The 16,771-nt window shown below is 42.7% G+C and overlaps 1 protein-coding gene across 2 annotated transcripts in view; it reads left to right on the top strand.

Moving 5' to 3' along the window:
* LOC126234235 (uncharacterized) overlaps window positions 1-4,919 on the top strand; it is a 93,017-nt gene extending 88,098 nt beyond the window's left edge. For both annotated transcript variants that reach the window (XM_049942927.1, XM_049942926.1), the window contains one exon: window positions 4,438-4,919. In XM_049942927.1, the coding sequence (XP_049798884.1) occupies window positions 4,438-4,803 (366 nt within the window). In that variant the 3' untranslated portion in view covers window positions 4,804-4,919. The remainder of the gene's footprint in view (window positions 1-4,437) is intronic.
* The last annotated feature ends 11,852 nt before the right edge of the window (window positions 4,920-16,771 follow it).

The following is a 16,771-nucleotide window of genomic DNA, read 5'->3' as shown; positions in this document are numbered from 1 at the left end:
AGCCTGCGGATAATGTGAAGGATGCAGAGATGTTGGAGAAACAGGAGGAGGTGGGGGAAGGGGATGAGGTCACACAGGAGCCGTGTGGGGGAAGGAAGGTGGATAGGGAAGGCAAGGCATTCGAGGATTGGGAGGGCCTCGTAAAAGCGGGTGGGTGCGGAGATCTGGCAATGCTGGAGTAACAGAGGATAGGATGGATGAGCGATTTCTAGGTGTGGAGGATGGTGGAAGAATGCAATCCCCGTGTCCGGCCAGACAGGAGTTTCAGGAGCTGGAGGTGAGGGGTCCAGGTGAGGCGACGGTCGAGGGTGAAGCCGAGGTATCTAATGGTGGGGGTGAGTTGGATGGGATGGCCATTAAAGGTGAGGTAGAAATCATGGAGACGGAAGGAGCAGGTGGTGCGGCCTATGATGATTGATGATTGCCTGGGTTTTGGATCGGTTGAGACGGAGGAACCACTGGTTACACCAAGTGGTGAACTGGTTAAGGTGGGTTTGGAGGGTGTGTTCGGACCGTTGAAGGGTAGGATAGAGAGCCAGGAAGGCGATGTCATCAGCATACTGGAGAAGAGGGACAGGTGCGGGGTGGCTGAGCGAGATGCAGGCGCTTAAGTAGTCTATCGGGGGCGCCGCTATTGGCCGCCGCGACCACGTGTTCCACTGTGGCGCCCTCACACTAAAAGCGGGCCAGGAGGCACGCGCCGCCACAGCTAATGGCGCGATGGTGCAGAGACCAGACCTCTAGGGGTCTTCGAAATCTGTGACGTCTGCCGCAGATTCAAATTCCGCGGCGCGTGGTACCAGAGAAACTGTAATTCTACTCTGATAGATCTTAGCAAAGTGAGGAGCTAAACACCTATTGCAAGTAGTCATTTCTTAAACTCGCATCTCTGGGTTCCCTCTGTCACTAAGCAAGCTACTGCTGACAATTAGGAAATATACAGCCACGTGACGTCCGATATCATGCTTAAATCAAACTGCGCATTTAAATAAGCGCTGTTGCAGAATACTGGGAATTAATGATTCGCATTGATAGTTACGGATGATAACTTACAGGCACGAAACCGCTCGAGACTCATTACTTACGCCATAGCGCTACCACCTTAATGGTTTTGAACTAACACAACCATCCGAACGCTCAACCAGGTGATCACTGATGAGGGACGGTCGCCCATTATGCTGTTCATCGCGGGTACACCAGCGACGCAACATCTGTTTGCTCATCATTTCTGCCCACAGATCGGACAGAACTGGGGATAAATTCCGATGGCCACTATGTTTTGTGCATTAAGGAACCTTATCACTGGCCGAAGCTCGCAGGCGGCTGGAGAACGAATAACAGACGCGATTTTGGAGCACTGCTGCCGCGGACCTGCCCAGCCGGCACGTGACTGCCACGTCATACATCTGCTGCGCATGCACAGTTTTCCTAGCTACATACGTCTACTTTAAAGGAAACAACGTAAGGAAACACTTTCTGGATGCGCCTCGTAAAATCAGCGCTGAGTGAGGTCTAGTAGAGGACAGACGTTCAAAGTTGTAGGACATTGCTATTTAATTAATCTGACAGAAATATTTTTTGAACGGTCAGTGTGACCCTGGAGTACACATTGTGTAACTGTTCTGTCGCCGAGCTTGAAGTTCATTTATGTGAAAATGGCATGTAGGAATGATATTTGACTAACGGAAGATGCTAATCGGGAAACGTTGTCAGAGGAACTGAGTTACCAAAGTGACGTAAGTGATTTTCTTGATGAAAGTGATTTTGAAGCTGTTAGTCCTATAGCAGTTATGGACAATGGCGAAACTGATCAACCTAAGAAATCTTCAGATGGCGATGAAGAAAATGCAGTCGTCCACGGCAAGAATGGTCATTATTGGCACACAGCTGTCCTTAATAGCTCTGATCTGCCAGTTGCCGATAACTTGAAGTCATATTCCAAGATCGTGGAAATAATAAATGAACGGATTTATGAAAAACTGAGAACACCCCAGAAAATTCTTGTAACATGTCCATTGAGTAAATGAATAACATATTCATCTAATTATACTGCAATCGAAGTCTTTAGATCCAGATCACTATCAGGTTTCTTCACTGAAAAGTTTCCATGATAGTTTTCACTTAGTCACGAATTTTGGATGCATTAAATCAAATATTGATTGAAAAAGGACATGACAGAGGTGACATGAAATCGGTTCAGTACACGAGACTCCAATATCATTATAAAATATTCTACTTTCAGGCAATTTCTCCAACGGATAAGTGACCCTGGTTTACTTTTCCCGTGAGAATGCCAGAGGTGTACACTACTAGGATTAATTTGAGGAAGAAATTTATGAGAATGTACGTTTAGAGCACACCATTGTATGATAGTGAAACATGGACTGTGGGAAAACCAGAACACAAAAAAATTTGATATTTAGATTAGATTAGATTAATTATTCATTCCATAGACCCATAAAAGAGGGAATCCTCCTGGGTGTGGAACTTGTCAGATAAACATTACAAAAATGTAATTAGAAAAACTTGAGTTTCATCAATTTCAATGATCCTCAGTCAATAAACAGTAATATTATGTACATGAACTTAATCTAAACTTCTAATATTTACAGGTTTAATACTTACATCTGCTTTCATTAAATCCATCATTCAGACATTTGCTAGTTTCTTGGCTATTACAACCAAGTATTGTCAAAAATTAAAGTAAATTATTCATTTCAGTGATCCTCAGTTAAGAACAGTCAGATTATGTAGAAGATTTAAAATTAAACTTCCACTATTTACAGACTTGAGACTTACACCTGCTTTCCATACATCCATCATTCACACAGTAGGTAGTTACTTGGCTGTTACAACCTAGTATTGTCAAAAATTAAAGTATAATGAATGTTCATTAAAATGGTCTACTGCACTTGTTGAGAAACTCGTTGATTGAATAGAAGGAGATGGCCACCAAAAATTCTTTTAAATTATGTTTAAATTGTGCCTTGTCTGAAACTAAACTCTTAATGGTTGCTGGTAACTTATCGACAGTATGCTTTGCTGACTATGGACTCCTTTCTGGGCAAGAGTAAATGATTTTAAATCTTTGTGTATATTGTTGTTATTCCAAGTATTGATACTGTGTACTAAGCAGTTAGTTGGAAAAAGAGATATTATTTACAACAAACTTCATTAAGGAATAAATATACTGAGAAGCTGTGGTTAATATGCCGAATTCTTTCAATAGGTTTTGACATGATGTTCTTGGATTTACACTACTCTTCACTCTTATTATACGCATCTTTAGTCTAAAAATTTTTTCTCTGTTTGTGGAGTTACCCCAAAATATGATACCATATGAAATAATGGAGTGAAAAGAAGCAAAATATACCAGTTTTTTTATATTTGTATCTTTTGTGTCTGACATCATTCGCATTGCAAACATAGACTTGTTTAGGCGCTTTAGCAGTTCGTTAGTATGTTGCTCCCAACTGAATTTATTATCAAGTTGTAATCCCAAGAATTGTACACTGTCAACTTCTCCTATTTCCATGTCGTCATATTTCATACACACACCAGAAGGAAATCTCTTGGAAGTTCTCAACTGCATATAGTGTGTCTTTTCAAAGTTTAATGACAGTGAATTGGCTGTGAACCACTGATTAATGTCAGTGAAAGTTTGATTAGCTGCCCTTTCCATATTTATATTTGATTTACTATTTATTGGATGTTTGTATCATCTGCAAATAAGACAAACTTGGCATCTGGTAATGTAACAGATGACAGGTCATTAATATACACAAGAAACAGTAGTGGACCTAGTATGGAACCTTGAGGAACACCAAATGTAATTTGTTCCCCGTGAGGTGATGTCTGATTGCCTACTGCTGAAGTTTTACTTAATTGACACCCTTTGTTTCCTATTAGTAAGATATGACTGAAACCACTTTGCAGCACTACCAGTGACGCCATAATATTTTAATTTACTTAAAAGAATGCTGTGATTCACACAGTCAAACGCCTTTGACAGGTCACATTTTTGCTGTAAGTGTGGTGCTGCAGAAATATGTTGAAAATTAGGTAGACTTCATAGGGTAAGAAATGAGGAGGTTCCCTGCAAAATCGGCGAGGGAAACACTATATGAAAAACAATGACAATAAGAAGGGTCAGGAGGAAAGAACATCTGTTAAGACACCAGGGAATAACTTCCACGTTACTAGAGGGAGCCGTAGAAGATGAAATCTGTAGAGGAAGACATGGATTGGAATACATCTAACAAATAGTTGAGGACATAGATTGGAAGTGCTACTCTGAGATGAAGAGGTCGGCACGTGGGATGAATTTGTGGTGGTCTGCATCAAAGCAGGCAGGAGATGACTCAATAAATAAATAAATTTCAAAGTCACAGACACCTGACATTAAAGGTAAAAGCGATCGCTCGCTGTATCTTGCAGTTGAAAAACGAGAAGCTGGCGGATCTACTGAAGGCGGTGAAGGAGGTGGAGGCGCAGCCGCAGCCGGACGTGTTCGAGCGCTTCGGAGTGTCGGAGTGCCTGTACGCCCTGGGCCTGGTGGTGGCCCACGAGCACCGCGGCCAGGGGCTGGGCGAGCAGCTGCTGCGAGCCCGCTGGCAGCTGGGCCGCGCCCTGGGGCTCCGGGCCACCGCCACCATGTTCACGGGGCCCGCGTCACAGCTGCTGGCGCGCCGCGCAGGGTTCCAGGCGCTGGCCGAGGCGGCGTACGCCGACCAGCCGCACCCCGCCTTCCACACCATCACCAGCTCGCGCAGCATGATCTTCATGGCCGCCGCCCTGGAGTGAGCAGCACGGAGAGTGCCTGGCTCGGAAACACACGTTTTTTATCTTTTTTATATGTACTTAATGAAAACTGTAAACTACAGACTACTATTGAATAAACTGTGTGGAATGATAAACAATTAGAGACTAACTACACTGATCGGCTCCTTTACGAAAAATCCAAACGTTCTATTAGCTACACGGAGGTCTCAAAAGTCACGGGATATTCTGTAATATTGTGTACAACCTCCTTTTGCCCAACGAACTGCAGCAGCCTGACGTGGCATTGACTCGGCGAATCGTCGGATGTTTCTGCAGAAATGTTGAGCTGTGCTGAGTCTATAGCCATCCATAACTACGAAAGAGTTGCCAGTGTAGAATTTTCTGCACAAATTGACCTCTCGATTAAGTCCCATAAAAGTCCGATTGCATTCCAGTTCGACAATCTGGATGGCCAAATCCTTGACTCAAATTGTACAGAATGTTCTCAAAACTAATGGTGAATAAATTTGGCCCTGTGACACAGTGCCTTGTCATCCACAAAAATTCCATCATTGTTTCGGAACGTGAAGTCCGTGAATGGCTGCAAATGGTCTCCAAGTAGCTGAATATATTGATTTGAGTCAGTAGTAGGGTAAACTATGTTCTGGGCCATTTCGTTTGTGCGGGTTGCACGCATTCAGGGGCAAACATAAATTCGAGGAAAACTTGACTGATTTACGACCACCTCCCCCTCCTCTTAACCTATTGTTCTGTTAATCGACTTATGATCCCCAGGTGATAATATGTGCTACTGAGAATCCACCCTTTACCTCCCCCAACCCTCTATCTCATACAAAGACAACTTTGATATCAAAGTAATTGACTAATTCCTTTAATCGATAAATTAAGTAACTCCTTCTCCTCTGGTAAATTCCTCAGTCTCCCTCCCATCCCCCTTCTGAAAGTAGGTGGGAAAAATTGCTCAGTTATTATTAGATTGTTGGACCGGAATGATCTCACACCAGTATGCTAATATATCGTCAATCAGATCGCATTAAAGGCATTGAAATATTGTTTAAACAGAGTTCTGGGATATTAATTATTTCAGCTATTTCCAGGGATGTTTTGCACGAAGTTTATTTATTTCTAAAATCACAACGGAAATGGAAACGAAGTCTCACGCTTCTTGACATAGCATAGTGGAATGATGAGGGAGACCCGCACCGCCGTACTAGGCAAGGTCCTAGTGGAGGTGGTTTGCCGTTGCCTTCCTCCGACCGTAATGGGGATGAATAATGACGATGATGAAGACGACACAACAACACCCAGTCATCTCGTGGCAGATGAAAATCCCTGACCACGCCGGGAATCGAACCCAGCACCCCGAGATCGAGAACCAAGAATGTTACTGCCAAACCACGAGTGGCGGACTAAAATCACAAAACAGTTCGAAATTAACGCTGTCAGACAGCTGATGTTATCTTGCTGAAAAAAATTCACAGTATCACTTAAAAATAATAACAGACAGAGTCAATCTCTACAACTCAAAATAAATAAATAGATCTGTAACTATAAATAGGATGCTCACCACTTTTCGAGTTTTGTCTGCTTCTTTGAAGGCACTGTCAGAGAGAGAAAACTGTCCTAGACCTACAGCTGGTGTGGTGTTCATCAGTTTTCTGAAACGTTGAGTGGACTTAGCTCATATCTTCTGCTGGAGTCAGGAATGTTAATGCAGTTATTTTTTATTTTCCTCGCTTTTCGAAGCGCACTCGTGTGGAAGCAGAGTCAGGAAAATCAGAACAATTAGATATTTAAAAATTAATGACATATTTTGAAACCCACAACACATTGTGAGAAAAAACACATACACACAGCAGATCAGATGTCTGTAAGATTCTCCTAGAGTTCGAAGCACCGTCCCACAGACGAGAAAAATGGCTGTAATTTTCGGTAAGTTTTCGATGTCCTACAGCTGCTGGTATGGAGATGCTCTAAAGCCATAATGGTGGGAGGGGACAGAATCCCACCTGCTGGAACCGGAGGGACCTGGTCTGCCTGGAGTTGCCTCTGAACACTCGAACGATGAAAATATCACGTGACTCTCTGACGTCACAGAGCTTTCCATAGACACATTTTTCTGCACCTGTCTTGTTCGACCAGTCTGTAGAGACTTCTATGGCCCCCCACAAAGGATGTCTTGTGACACTCTGACATCATGTAACTTCCGGTCAATGGAGTATTCTGACAGGTTTCTACTGAAATTACCCACCCACTTGCTTATGCTGGTCTGGGAGCACTATCTGCCACGTTCTACAGACATAAAAATTACAAGAATTTCAATTGGAAACTATTTAGTACAAATCAAAAAATATGCAGCAGTGATATTGCACTGACAGTTAAACCCTGCAAGAGTGGTCTGCATATCATGAAATACGGAAACTATCCCCAAAGATACTTTGTCAGTTACGATGCTCTGCCACTGTTGAGGAAAGCTTGAATTTTTTGGCATGAAACTGATCTCCAAACCAGCTATATCGCAACAAACGATTGTATCACCGTACAATATAGTTGTAGTAAACACAATTCGTATCTTGCACAATACAAAATCATCACTTTTGCATTCTGCATGTAGCTACCGACCACCAAAGACTCATACGTATGCGGCGAAGACACACAGACCCCAAAAACATAAGCACATGCACCGTATATAGTCACAGTATTAGATATGCCCCACGAGGTCGGTTGGTCATCCATCACGGCCAACCGTCATGAAGCAACTGCCCCCCCCCCCCCACACACACACACGCTGGCCTGATGCATGATCAGAGCACTCTTTGCGGACAGTTACCACTGTCCAGAAATTTTAACAAAAAATGCCAAACAACTGTACAAATTGAGAAATTATATTATTTTATTTACGCTTCCGGTTTCGGCAGTTCAATCTGCCATTTCTTTGTTTTGGCATGCTAGGGCCATCTGTTTCTGGATGTCGTGAATTCTCAAGTGCTTCCTTCAAAGACTTGACTGCAACTCTTCGAAGGAAGCAGTTGGAATTCACCACATCCAGAGACAGATTGCCCTAGTATGCTAACTTTGTGGCAAATTTCTTTGTTAAATAATTGACCAGCCGCTGCCCCATGTCCACAATAGATCAACAGAGACCCTCCAAAATTCCACGTATTTCACTTGATTTGCCACAATATTATACCATTTACGTGACTGTTCTCGATATTAACCACATATCAATATGCTACCGATTGCTTGCACGGCATAATTCCGTCAAACTAATCTCCAACCAGGGAATATATCACCGAGTACCGTCAATTTTCGCTGTACTTCTCGATATCAAGAACATCACACAAGCTTCCCGATCGCTAACGTAGCATATACACTGTAAATTATTTCTCCACAAACGCCAAACTTTAACGATGTGCAGCGTGCTGTAAACCATTGACTAACTAGAAACAAGTAGAGTAAACTGATATTCGCACTCTCGAATACCGAAGTATAACAGATCCGAGATGAGCAATATTCTCAATGTCGAAATATCGATGCTTCTTCCATAAAGTGTTGATGAGGATCAGCTATATCGATATATTGATATCGAAAAGGCAACATGGAGTGCCAATATTTTTATTTTATAGTTTTTCCCAATTTTCGGTAAATATTTGAAATAGTTCTGAAATTGTAGTAGAAAATAATTTTACTTTCACTGTGTAAAGGAGTATTACAACTTTTTGAGCTTTCATCACGTCCAGTCTTTCTCTTCGATTGTGTGAAGCAAGTATAGATGGCACAAAGAAAAAGTCCGATTGCATGGGGGAGGGGGGTGGACGTATGAATGGAATAACAAGATATCTGATGTGAAGAAATAGCACACCACTTGCCTTAAAAAACAACGTTTAACGCAACTAGGGTGCTGTTTCTTCACATCGGCATTCTTCGAAAACAGTTGCTGAAACAAATGAACAAAAATCTAAACGGCAATTAGTCTTTGCGGTGGGAGGACAGGTGTGATGGGAAGTGCTGGCGTACTAGGCGGTCGGCGCTACCAACAGAAACTGCAACATTTAACTTTACCACGCAATTTTGACACTACGACTGCTACTTCGCTGGCGTTTACAGAACTAAAAAAGGAAAAAAAGGAAAAAAAACCAGGGAAGTGGACTTGAAGTGTTCCACACAAATCCGATACGTGACAGAAGTGAACGATGGGCCAATCGGACACCTTTTATTGACCCATTTACACACAGTTGCCATTGTTAACAAAGTGGTTAACGCCAAGCATTGACCCATTTACACGCATTTACCATTGTTAACGAAGTGGTTAACGCCAAGCATGAAGGTGCATCGTTTTCCTGTCAATTCTTGCTCTAAGGGGATTAAACATGCTGCTAGCTTCTTAATATACAGAATATCTAATAATAAACCAAGACTTAAATATACAGCTCTTAAAACAGGCAGTATATTTAGAGTGTGTAGCAGATTTTTTTTGGACGAAAAGTAAATATTTTTCTCGTCTATTCTCAGAGAGATCGATAATTTTTCGATATATCGGGGGCCAACAATGAATTTATACCTAAATATCGATATATCGGATACACGATATTTTTAATAATATCAACAGTTCTAGCGCAGACCTGTCCGATCTTACCGCCTCCCGGCCGGCGGCACACAGTCGTGACTCCTGCAGGGTTTGAGGGCGCGGCCGCTCTCGTTCGAGGGGTTCGATGAATCACAAACAGATCGCTGCTCAGCTGGACGTCTGTTGGTAGTGCTGACACACACACACACACACCTACCAGTTTCGGTACTCAAGTCGTGTGTGTCCCCTGTGTTCCTCTCCGCCCAGCAGAAGTCCATGAAGAGCACCGAGGTACCACGTGTGCGGTATTGCTTGCGCGCTATGAGGCTGACCGTGGCAATTTTTTTTTCGAACACCGCCACAGGCGACGAAGCAAGGGTTCATCAGTGTCAACCAGGAACAAAACGGCCACACCACCTCTCCTCCGAAGACAAAGTTCAAAGCCTCATGGAGCAACGATGAACAGTGAAGTATATTGTGTTATCCTCAGGAAACTGAAGAAACGATTTTAGTGTGTCAGTCGACACAAAAATGCAAACAAACTTCTCCTTCTCCACGGCAATGCAAGGCCTGACACAAAGTCTGTGCACCAGAGGGAAGCTCACAAAACTTCACTGGGCTGCTTGTCATCCACTCTACAGTCCTGATTTCGCACCTTCTGATTGCTATCTGTTTGACCCGATGAAGGATGCAGTCCATGGAAAGCAGTACGTGGCCGATGGCGGCTTTACTGACGTAGCGAGGCGTTCGCCCAGACGTCGACCAGTAGAGTGGTGCCGTGCGGCCATACAGGCGCCCCCAGTAAGGCGGCATGACGCCGCCGCATCGAACGAAGTTTGTGTTGAAAAATAGGGTTTTGTAGCCAAAAGAGTGCGGAATAACATGATGTGTTGTAATCCCGCATAAAACAATCTGCTTTCAGAAAAAAAGTGTTGCATTGCTTATTAAACGCCCCTATCATGAAACTGATTTTTAACAACTTTCATTACGAAACTCTGTTTTCATGGCCACATCTCTGACCAGTTCGATCCACTACAGTTCTTTAATGGAATGGGAAGACGTCCACAAGAGAGGCCCCCCTTCCACTGGAATCTGGAGTACACAGTTGTTGTTCATTACAGAATTCTCACACACCTCTAGAAGTGAGTGGATAACCATACTTTCTCTGCGCTATAATAAGTTTCTCCTTTCGCTTGTAAAACTTATATTTTGTGACACGATATGTCTCGAAACTGACCACCTCGTATAAAAAAAATGGCAATTTTACACACCTCCCGCCCTCCTGGGTAAATGCCTAGAAGGTCGAGTGCGTGCAATATTATATGGGCCCTAGCTGTGCAGACATGATGGCAGGGGAGGGGACATTGGTGGTAGTAGTAGTGGGCGTTCCTTTGCGGACGGGACAGTGCGGTAGGGTAGGGGAGATATACCTCTACAGCTTAAGGAAAATTCTCTGTGAGATAGCTTCAAAAAACCGATTGTTTTTCGTGTGAGATCAATAGTGTTTTTTTTTAACAAAATGGTAACTAAAAGAACTGAATTTGATATAATTAACTCGTTTGAAAATCAACTTAATGATCTCTCGGTGTACGTCCGCACCCATGTTTCTGCTGCTTTCACAGACTGTCGTCACAAGACTCCTGCTCGGGGATCGTATACCTTGTACAGCTGTTATTCAAATTGACACCCTTGCTGGAAGATACGCTTTGCCGCGCTCTTATGTTTTCCTTGTATATGTTTGGTTGTCGAGCATTGCTTACCTTATAAACTCTTCTGTAGTTTGAGTTGCTGCTACTTTGTCACTGTCCAAAATTATTATGTCTGTAATTTGTTTTAACGTGGGGCAATTAGCAGGTGTGAAGTTCTAGAGTTGCTAGGAATATATCCTGGTTTTAATATGACGCTGTTACTTTTAGCAGTTGATTCCATGAGAGTGGCTGAAGCTGAAAAGTGGGGCCTTTAGGCAACTAAAGGCCTCAGAATAACAAGGAGAAAAAAGAAAGCGAAGAGAAAAGTTTAGGAACATGTAAAGCAAGACGATTATGCACCTGGCGTGAATTAGACACAGTGTAGATGAGTCATAGACCAAATACTCGTATAACTTTGAACCGAATTTCCCGAGAATGATATTTTCTGGTACGTTTACTTCATGCACGAAAAATCTACTCGAGCTAGAGGTGTGATATGTTTTGGAATCTCTCAGGGTATTACTTGGAGGCGCACTAACATACTAGCGACAGGATACAAAAATATATACCGATTACTAACGAAGAAGTAATCTTAATTTTGTGTATGAAATGTAAGTATTGCTATAATAAAAACTTTGGGCTTAAATGACTTGATTTTAGTCCTCTTTTTAGATAAAAATGTTATTTTAATGTTTACTTACAATTACAGGAATCTAAGTTAGTCGGTGCGTAAATTTACAGTTTGTACCAGTGTATCAATATGTAATTTGCTGACCATCACAAGAAATTGTAATAAAGTCCACGTGAGAACTAGTATTATTTATTGTGCATCAAAATGTTCACGTAGAAACATTCCTATATTCGTGAAATTTTCATCCTACTGAGAGTTCGCGTCATTTAGCGGGGCCCGTGCAAACTTTACGAAAATTGCTAGTATTTTTCCAGACGTTCACTGGTAAGTTACCTTAAACTTCACACAAACACGTGTTGGCTACTATACCTAACTATACCTAGCGAGTCTGCAGTCGATTATAATATCAGATTATGCCAGTATGACAAATAATTTGACGAGCCAGTCGTTTAACATTAAAAACAAAGGAATATAGGATTACGCTGAAACTGGAGCAATGGGGAGCGATTTATTTTCTCCTGCCTTGTACACCTTTTCTTCTTTCCCGGGTCAACGAGAGAGGTGGCGCAATGCTTAGCGCACTGGACTCGCATTCGGGAGGACGACGGTTCAAACCCGCGTCCGACCATCCAGATCTAGGTTTTCCGTGATTTCCCGAAATCGCTACAGGGAGATGCCGGCATGGATTTTTTTGAAAGGGTACGGCCGATTTCCTTCCCCATTCTTGACACAGTCTGAGCTTGTGCTCCATCTCTAATGACTTTACTGTCGACGGGACATTAAACCCAATCTTTCTTCCTTGCTCCTTTCTCTTGTTGCCTTGTTAAAATTAGCTTCTATTCCCGAACCATCTGTGTTTACATAATATCACCTCAATGGCACGATAATTCAGCTGCATTTGCGACAGAATCCTGGAACGGTCTACTATGGAAATGCCGTGTGGTCAGGGCCTCCCGTCGGGTAGACCGTTCGCCTGGTGCAACTCTTTTTTTAGTTGACGCCACTTCGGTGACTAGCTTGCCGATGGGGATGAAATGATGGTGGTAAGGACAACACAACACCCAATCCCTGAGCGGAGAAAGTCTCCAACCCAGCCGGGAATCGAATCCGGGCCGTTAGGTATGACATTCCGTCGCGCTGACCACTCAGCTACCAGGGGCGGACACGGTCTGTTATTAATCAAAAAATTGGCCACTAAGATCAACGGCTTATGAAAAGCTCATGCTCGGTATAAAAATAAAAGTGAAATTCCTTCATTTACGATTTTACGAATCCTTATTAACTCTCATTTCACCAGAAATTAATTGTCCTCCAAATAATTATATTATTTCATTGAAAAAGTCTGTAGTCACTAGTAAATAACAGTAGATAACAAAGTTTTGCATATTACCTAATTGGTAAAATTCTCTCCGCTTTGAACGGTGTCATTTGCCAAAAGTTCGTTTCGGTACCACGAGCTGCTTATGACATATGAGGGATGACATGAATGTTTCACTTACACTTTAGCGATCACGATTGAAATTGAGTGCAAAACATACAATCCATTTCCTCGAATTTGTTTCTAGATATAGACCTCGTTTGAAGTTTAAAGAAAACCTGAATACCTCACCTCTACTTTGGACATTACAATGCGTTATCTAACATGCACCAAACGCAGAGTCATAGTGACCCCTATTTTTCATTGCAAACTATCCGAAATTCACACAGTGCCTTATTAAATACCAAAATATCACAATATTTATGCCTGTTAACCAAATGGTAGGAAGTTCACTATAGAGCAGACGAGTGAGTCTACGAGATGCGAGACAATTTTTTTTTACCGAATGCATAGCCCAGTCACATTAATGTGACCTGTGTTCGAAGTCAACGTGCAATAGTCACTCACAGACGGCACGTGGCAGCACTAGCAGTGGGAGGTGATATAAAGCGCGTCAGGTGGACGCGGAGAACAGTGCAGTCATAGTCGTGTTGTGGAAACGGAGCGATTTATCTCACGCCCAAACGGACATGATCAGTGGCTTTCGGGTCAAGGGTGGAAGCTTCTTCGAAACAGCTAGGTTTGTAAACTGTTCACGTGCTACCGTGGTTAAGGTATACTGTGCACGGCAAAATGGAGATATCCAAAAGCGGCACCACGGCAACTGCGTCGCACCACGGGCGTCAGGTGTCAGGGGTGAGTGACAGCTGCGGGGCTGTATACAGGCGAACAGACGCGGGACTATTGAGCAGCTGATCACCCAGATGAGCCAAAGGTCTACGAACATGGTCTCCTCGACGACTATTCATCAAATGTTTCTGCGTTTGGGCCGCTGCAGCACGCTCAGGCATCTTTGCTGACTACTGTTCATCGGCGACGCAGGCTGGATGGAGTTTGCTCGCCAGTGGCGCGACTGGACGTCCACTGAACGGCGACAGGTGGTCTCCTCAAATGGATCACGTTTTGTGCTCCATCCGACAGATGGCCGACGGCGTGTACTACCATACAACAAACATCAGAAGCGTGCAGGCAGGTGGAGGGAGTGTTATGGTCTGGGGGATGTTTTCGTGGCATTCTTTGGATGAACTCCTCATTCTGGAAGTCACAATGGATCAACACCAGTACGCATATCCTTGGAGACCTGTCATGCAGTTTCTTTCTTCCTTGAAAAAAATAGCATCCACCAGCAGGACACTGCAACATGTCACACACGTCTGATGTCAACAACTACTGCCCTCTCTCTCTTCTGACTGCCTTATCCAAAATTCTTGAAAAAGTAATGTGCTGTAGAGTAGCTTCACACCTTTGCAAAAATAAAGTTTTAACAAAATGTCAGTTTGGTTTCCAGAAGGGGTTTTCAACAGAAAATGCTATATATACTTTCACTAATGAAATATTAAATGCTCTGAGTAACCGGAAGTCACCAGTTGGGATTTGTTGTGGTCTCTCAAAGGCTTTTGACTGTGTAAATCATGGAATACTTCTAGATAATCTCAAGTGCTGTGGTATGAATGGGACAGTGCTCAAATGGTTTAAATCATACCTAACTGGAGGAGTGCAGAAAGTTGAAATAAACAGTTCACATAATATGCAAAAAACTGGTGATTTCTCCAACTGGGGAACAATCAAGAATGGGGTGCCGCAAGGTTCGGTCTTGGGTCCTCTGCTGTTCTTAATGTATATTAATGACTTGCCATTCTATATTCACGAAGATGCAAAGATGGTACTTTTGCCGATGATACAAGTATAGCTATCACACCCGACAGACAAGAATTAACTGGTGAAATTGTAAACAATGTTTTTCAGAAAATCATTGAGTGGTTCTCTGCAAATGGGCTCTCATTAAACTTTGACAAAACGCAGTACCTACAGTTCCACACAGCAAATGGAATGACATCATTAGTAAATATAGACTTCGATCAGAAATCGGTACTAGCTAACGTAGAATATTAAAAACTTCTAGGTGTAGCATTGATGAGGGGTTGAACTGGAAAAAACACACTGAGGATCTGCTGAAACGTTTGAGTTTAGGTACTTCTGCTATTAGGGTCATTGGAAATTTTGGCGATATACATCTCAGTAAATTAGCTTACCACGCCTATTTCCATTCTGTGCTTTCGTATGACATCATATTCTGGGGTAACTCATCATTGAGTAAAAGAATGTTCATTGCACAAAAGCATGTAATCAGAATAATTGCTGGAGGTCATCCAAGATCATCCTGCAGACATTTATTTAAAGAGCTAGAGATCATCAGCGTAGCCTCACAATATGAAATTTGTTATTAACAATCCGAACGAATTCAAAAGTAATAGCTGTGTACATGGCTACAACACTAGCAGAAAGGATGATCTTCACTACTCAAGGTTGAATCTAACTTTGGCTCAGAAAGGGGTAAATTGTGCTGCCACAAAAGTCTTTGCTCACTTACCTAGTAGCATCAAAAGTCTGACAGATAGCCATATAGCATTTAAAAGGAAATTAAAAGAATTTCTTAACGGCAACTCCTTCTACTCATTAGACGACTTTTTGGATATAGTAAATGGGTAATTTTCCAACCCCCACCAAAAAAAAAGTGTCATGTAATATTTTGTGTGACGTAATATCTTGTATAGACACCTTTTATTAACCTGACACGTTCCACATTATTGCGAAGTGTTGTATTCACGATCTATGGAACAAGTACTAACCTTATCTAGTCTAGTCTAATCTAAACAGCTCACAGTGTATGTGCGTGGTTCAGAGAGCACCGGGGTGAGTTTACCATACTCCCCTGGCCACCGGACACCCCAAATTAAAACCCAGTTGAGGATCTGGAAATCACCTCCATCAGGCTGTTGGTGTCACATTTCCTCGACCGAGAAACCTGGAGCAATTTTCCACAGCACTGTAGCTGGTATGGCTCCGTACCACCGTTAGTGCTCACTGACTCTCTTGCTGCACGTCTGCACTGCTAACAGGTGGCTGTTCAGGCTTTTGAAAGGTGATAACATTAATGTGATGGGGATGTGTAGTTTCTTTAAAATCGGTTGAGAAAATTTGTAGTGCATCTGGTGAGCACCTGTCTCCATTCGCACAGTGTAGCCCAAGCTGGCGGTTGCCCCTTTGAAACGGAAAGTTTGACTCACCCAGCGCTGAGAATGAGAACACGTCTCTGTGCACGTACCAGGTTATCTCGTTCAAGCTGTACCTTAACATACACCATATTAAAAAGTAGGCCTACACTCTGACATTTCAGTGTGGCTGTGAAGGCAGCAGATGGACAAAAAATTAAATGAGAGTCTCGCCACTTAACACGCCCCAAAATAAAACATTTTGAAAGAAATCGACGGGACCAAATTTCCGTTCGCAAACAACATAGCCTCATTCTCTCTATTTAACTGTCGGTTTCATCTGTATAGAGCCCATACTTCAATACATAACATCATCTCATTCAACACGGAACACATCTTGAAAACCCCACAATATTTTCAACTTTCTTACTGTGTTTTCTGCTTCATCCTCTCCCACTACAACTATAAATTCTCTCACAGTTACACATTCCTGAAATACCATTCAAAAAACAACTAAATCATTCACGTACACCAGGGGTAGTCAACCTCTTTTACCTAACGCCCACTTTTCTA

This window comes from Schistocerca nitens, chromosome 2, assembly GCF_023898315.1.
Source record: "Schistocerca nitens isolate TAMUIC-IGC-003100 chromosome 2, iqSchNite1.1, whole genome shotgun sequence".
Classification (NCBI taxonomy): Eukaryota; Metazoa; Arthropoda; class Insecta; order Orthoptera; family Acrididae; genus Schistocerca; species Schistocerca nitens.
The sequence above is the reverse complement of the archived record's forward strand: the minus strand, read 5'-3'. Positions and strand labels throughout refer to the sequence as shown.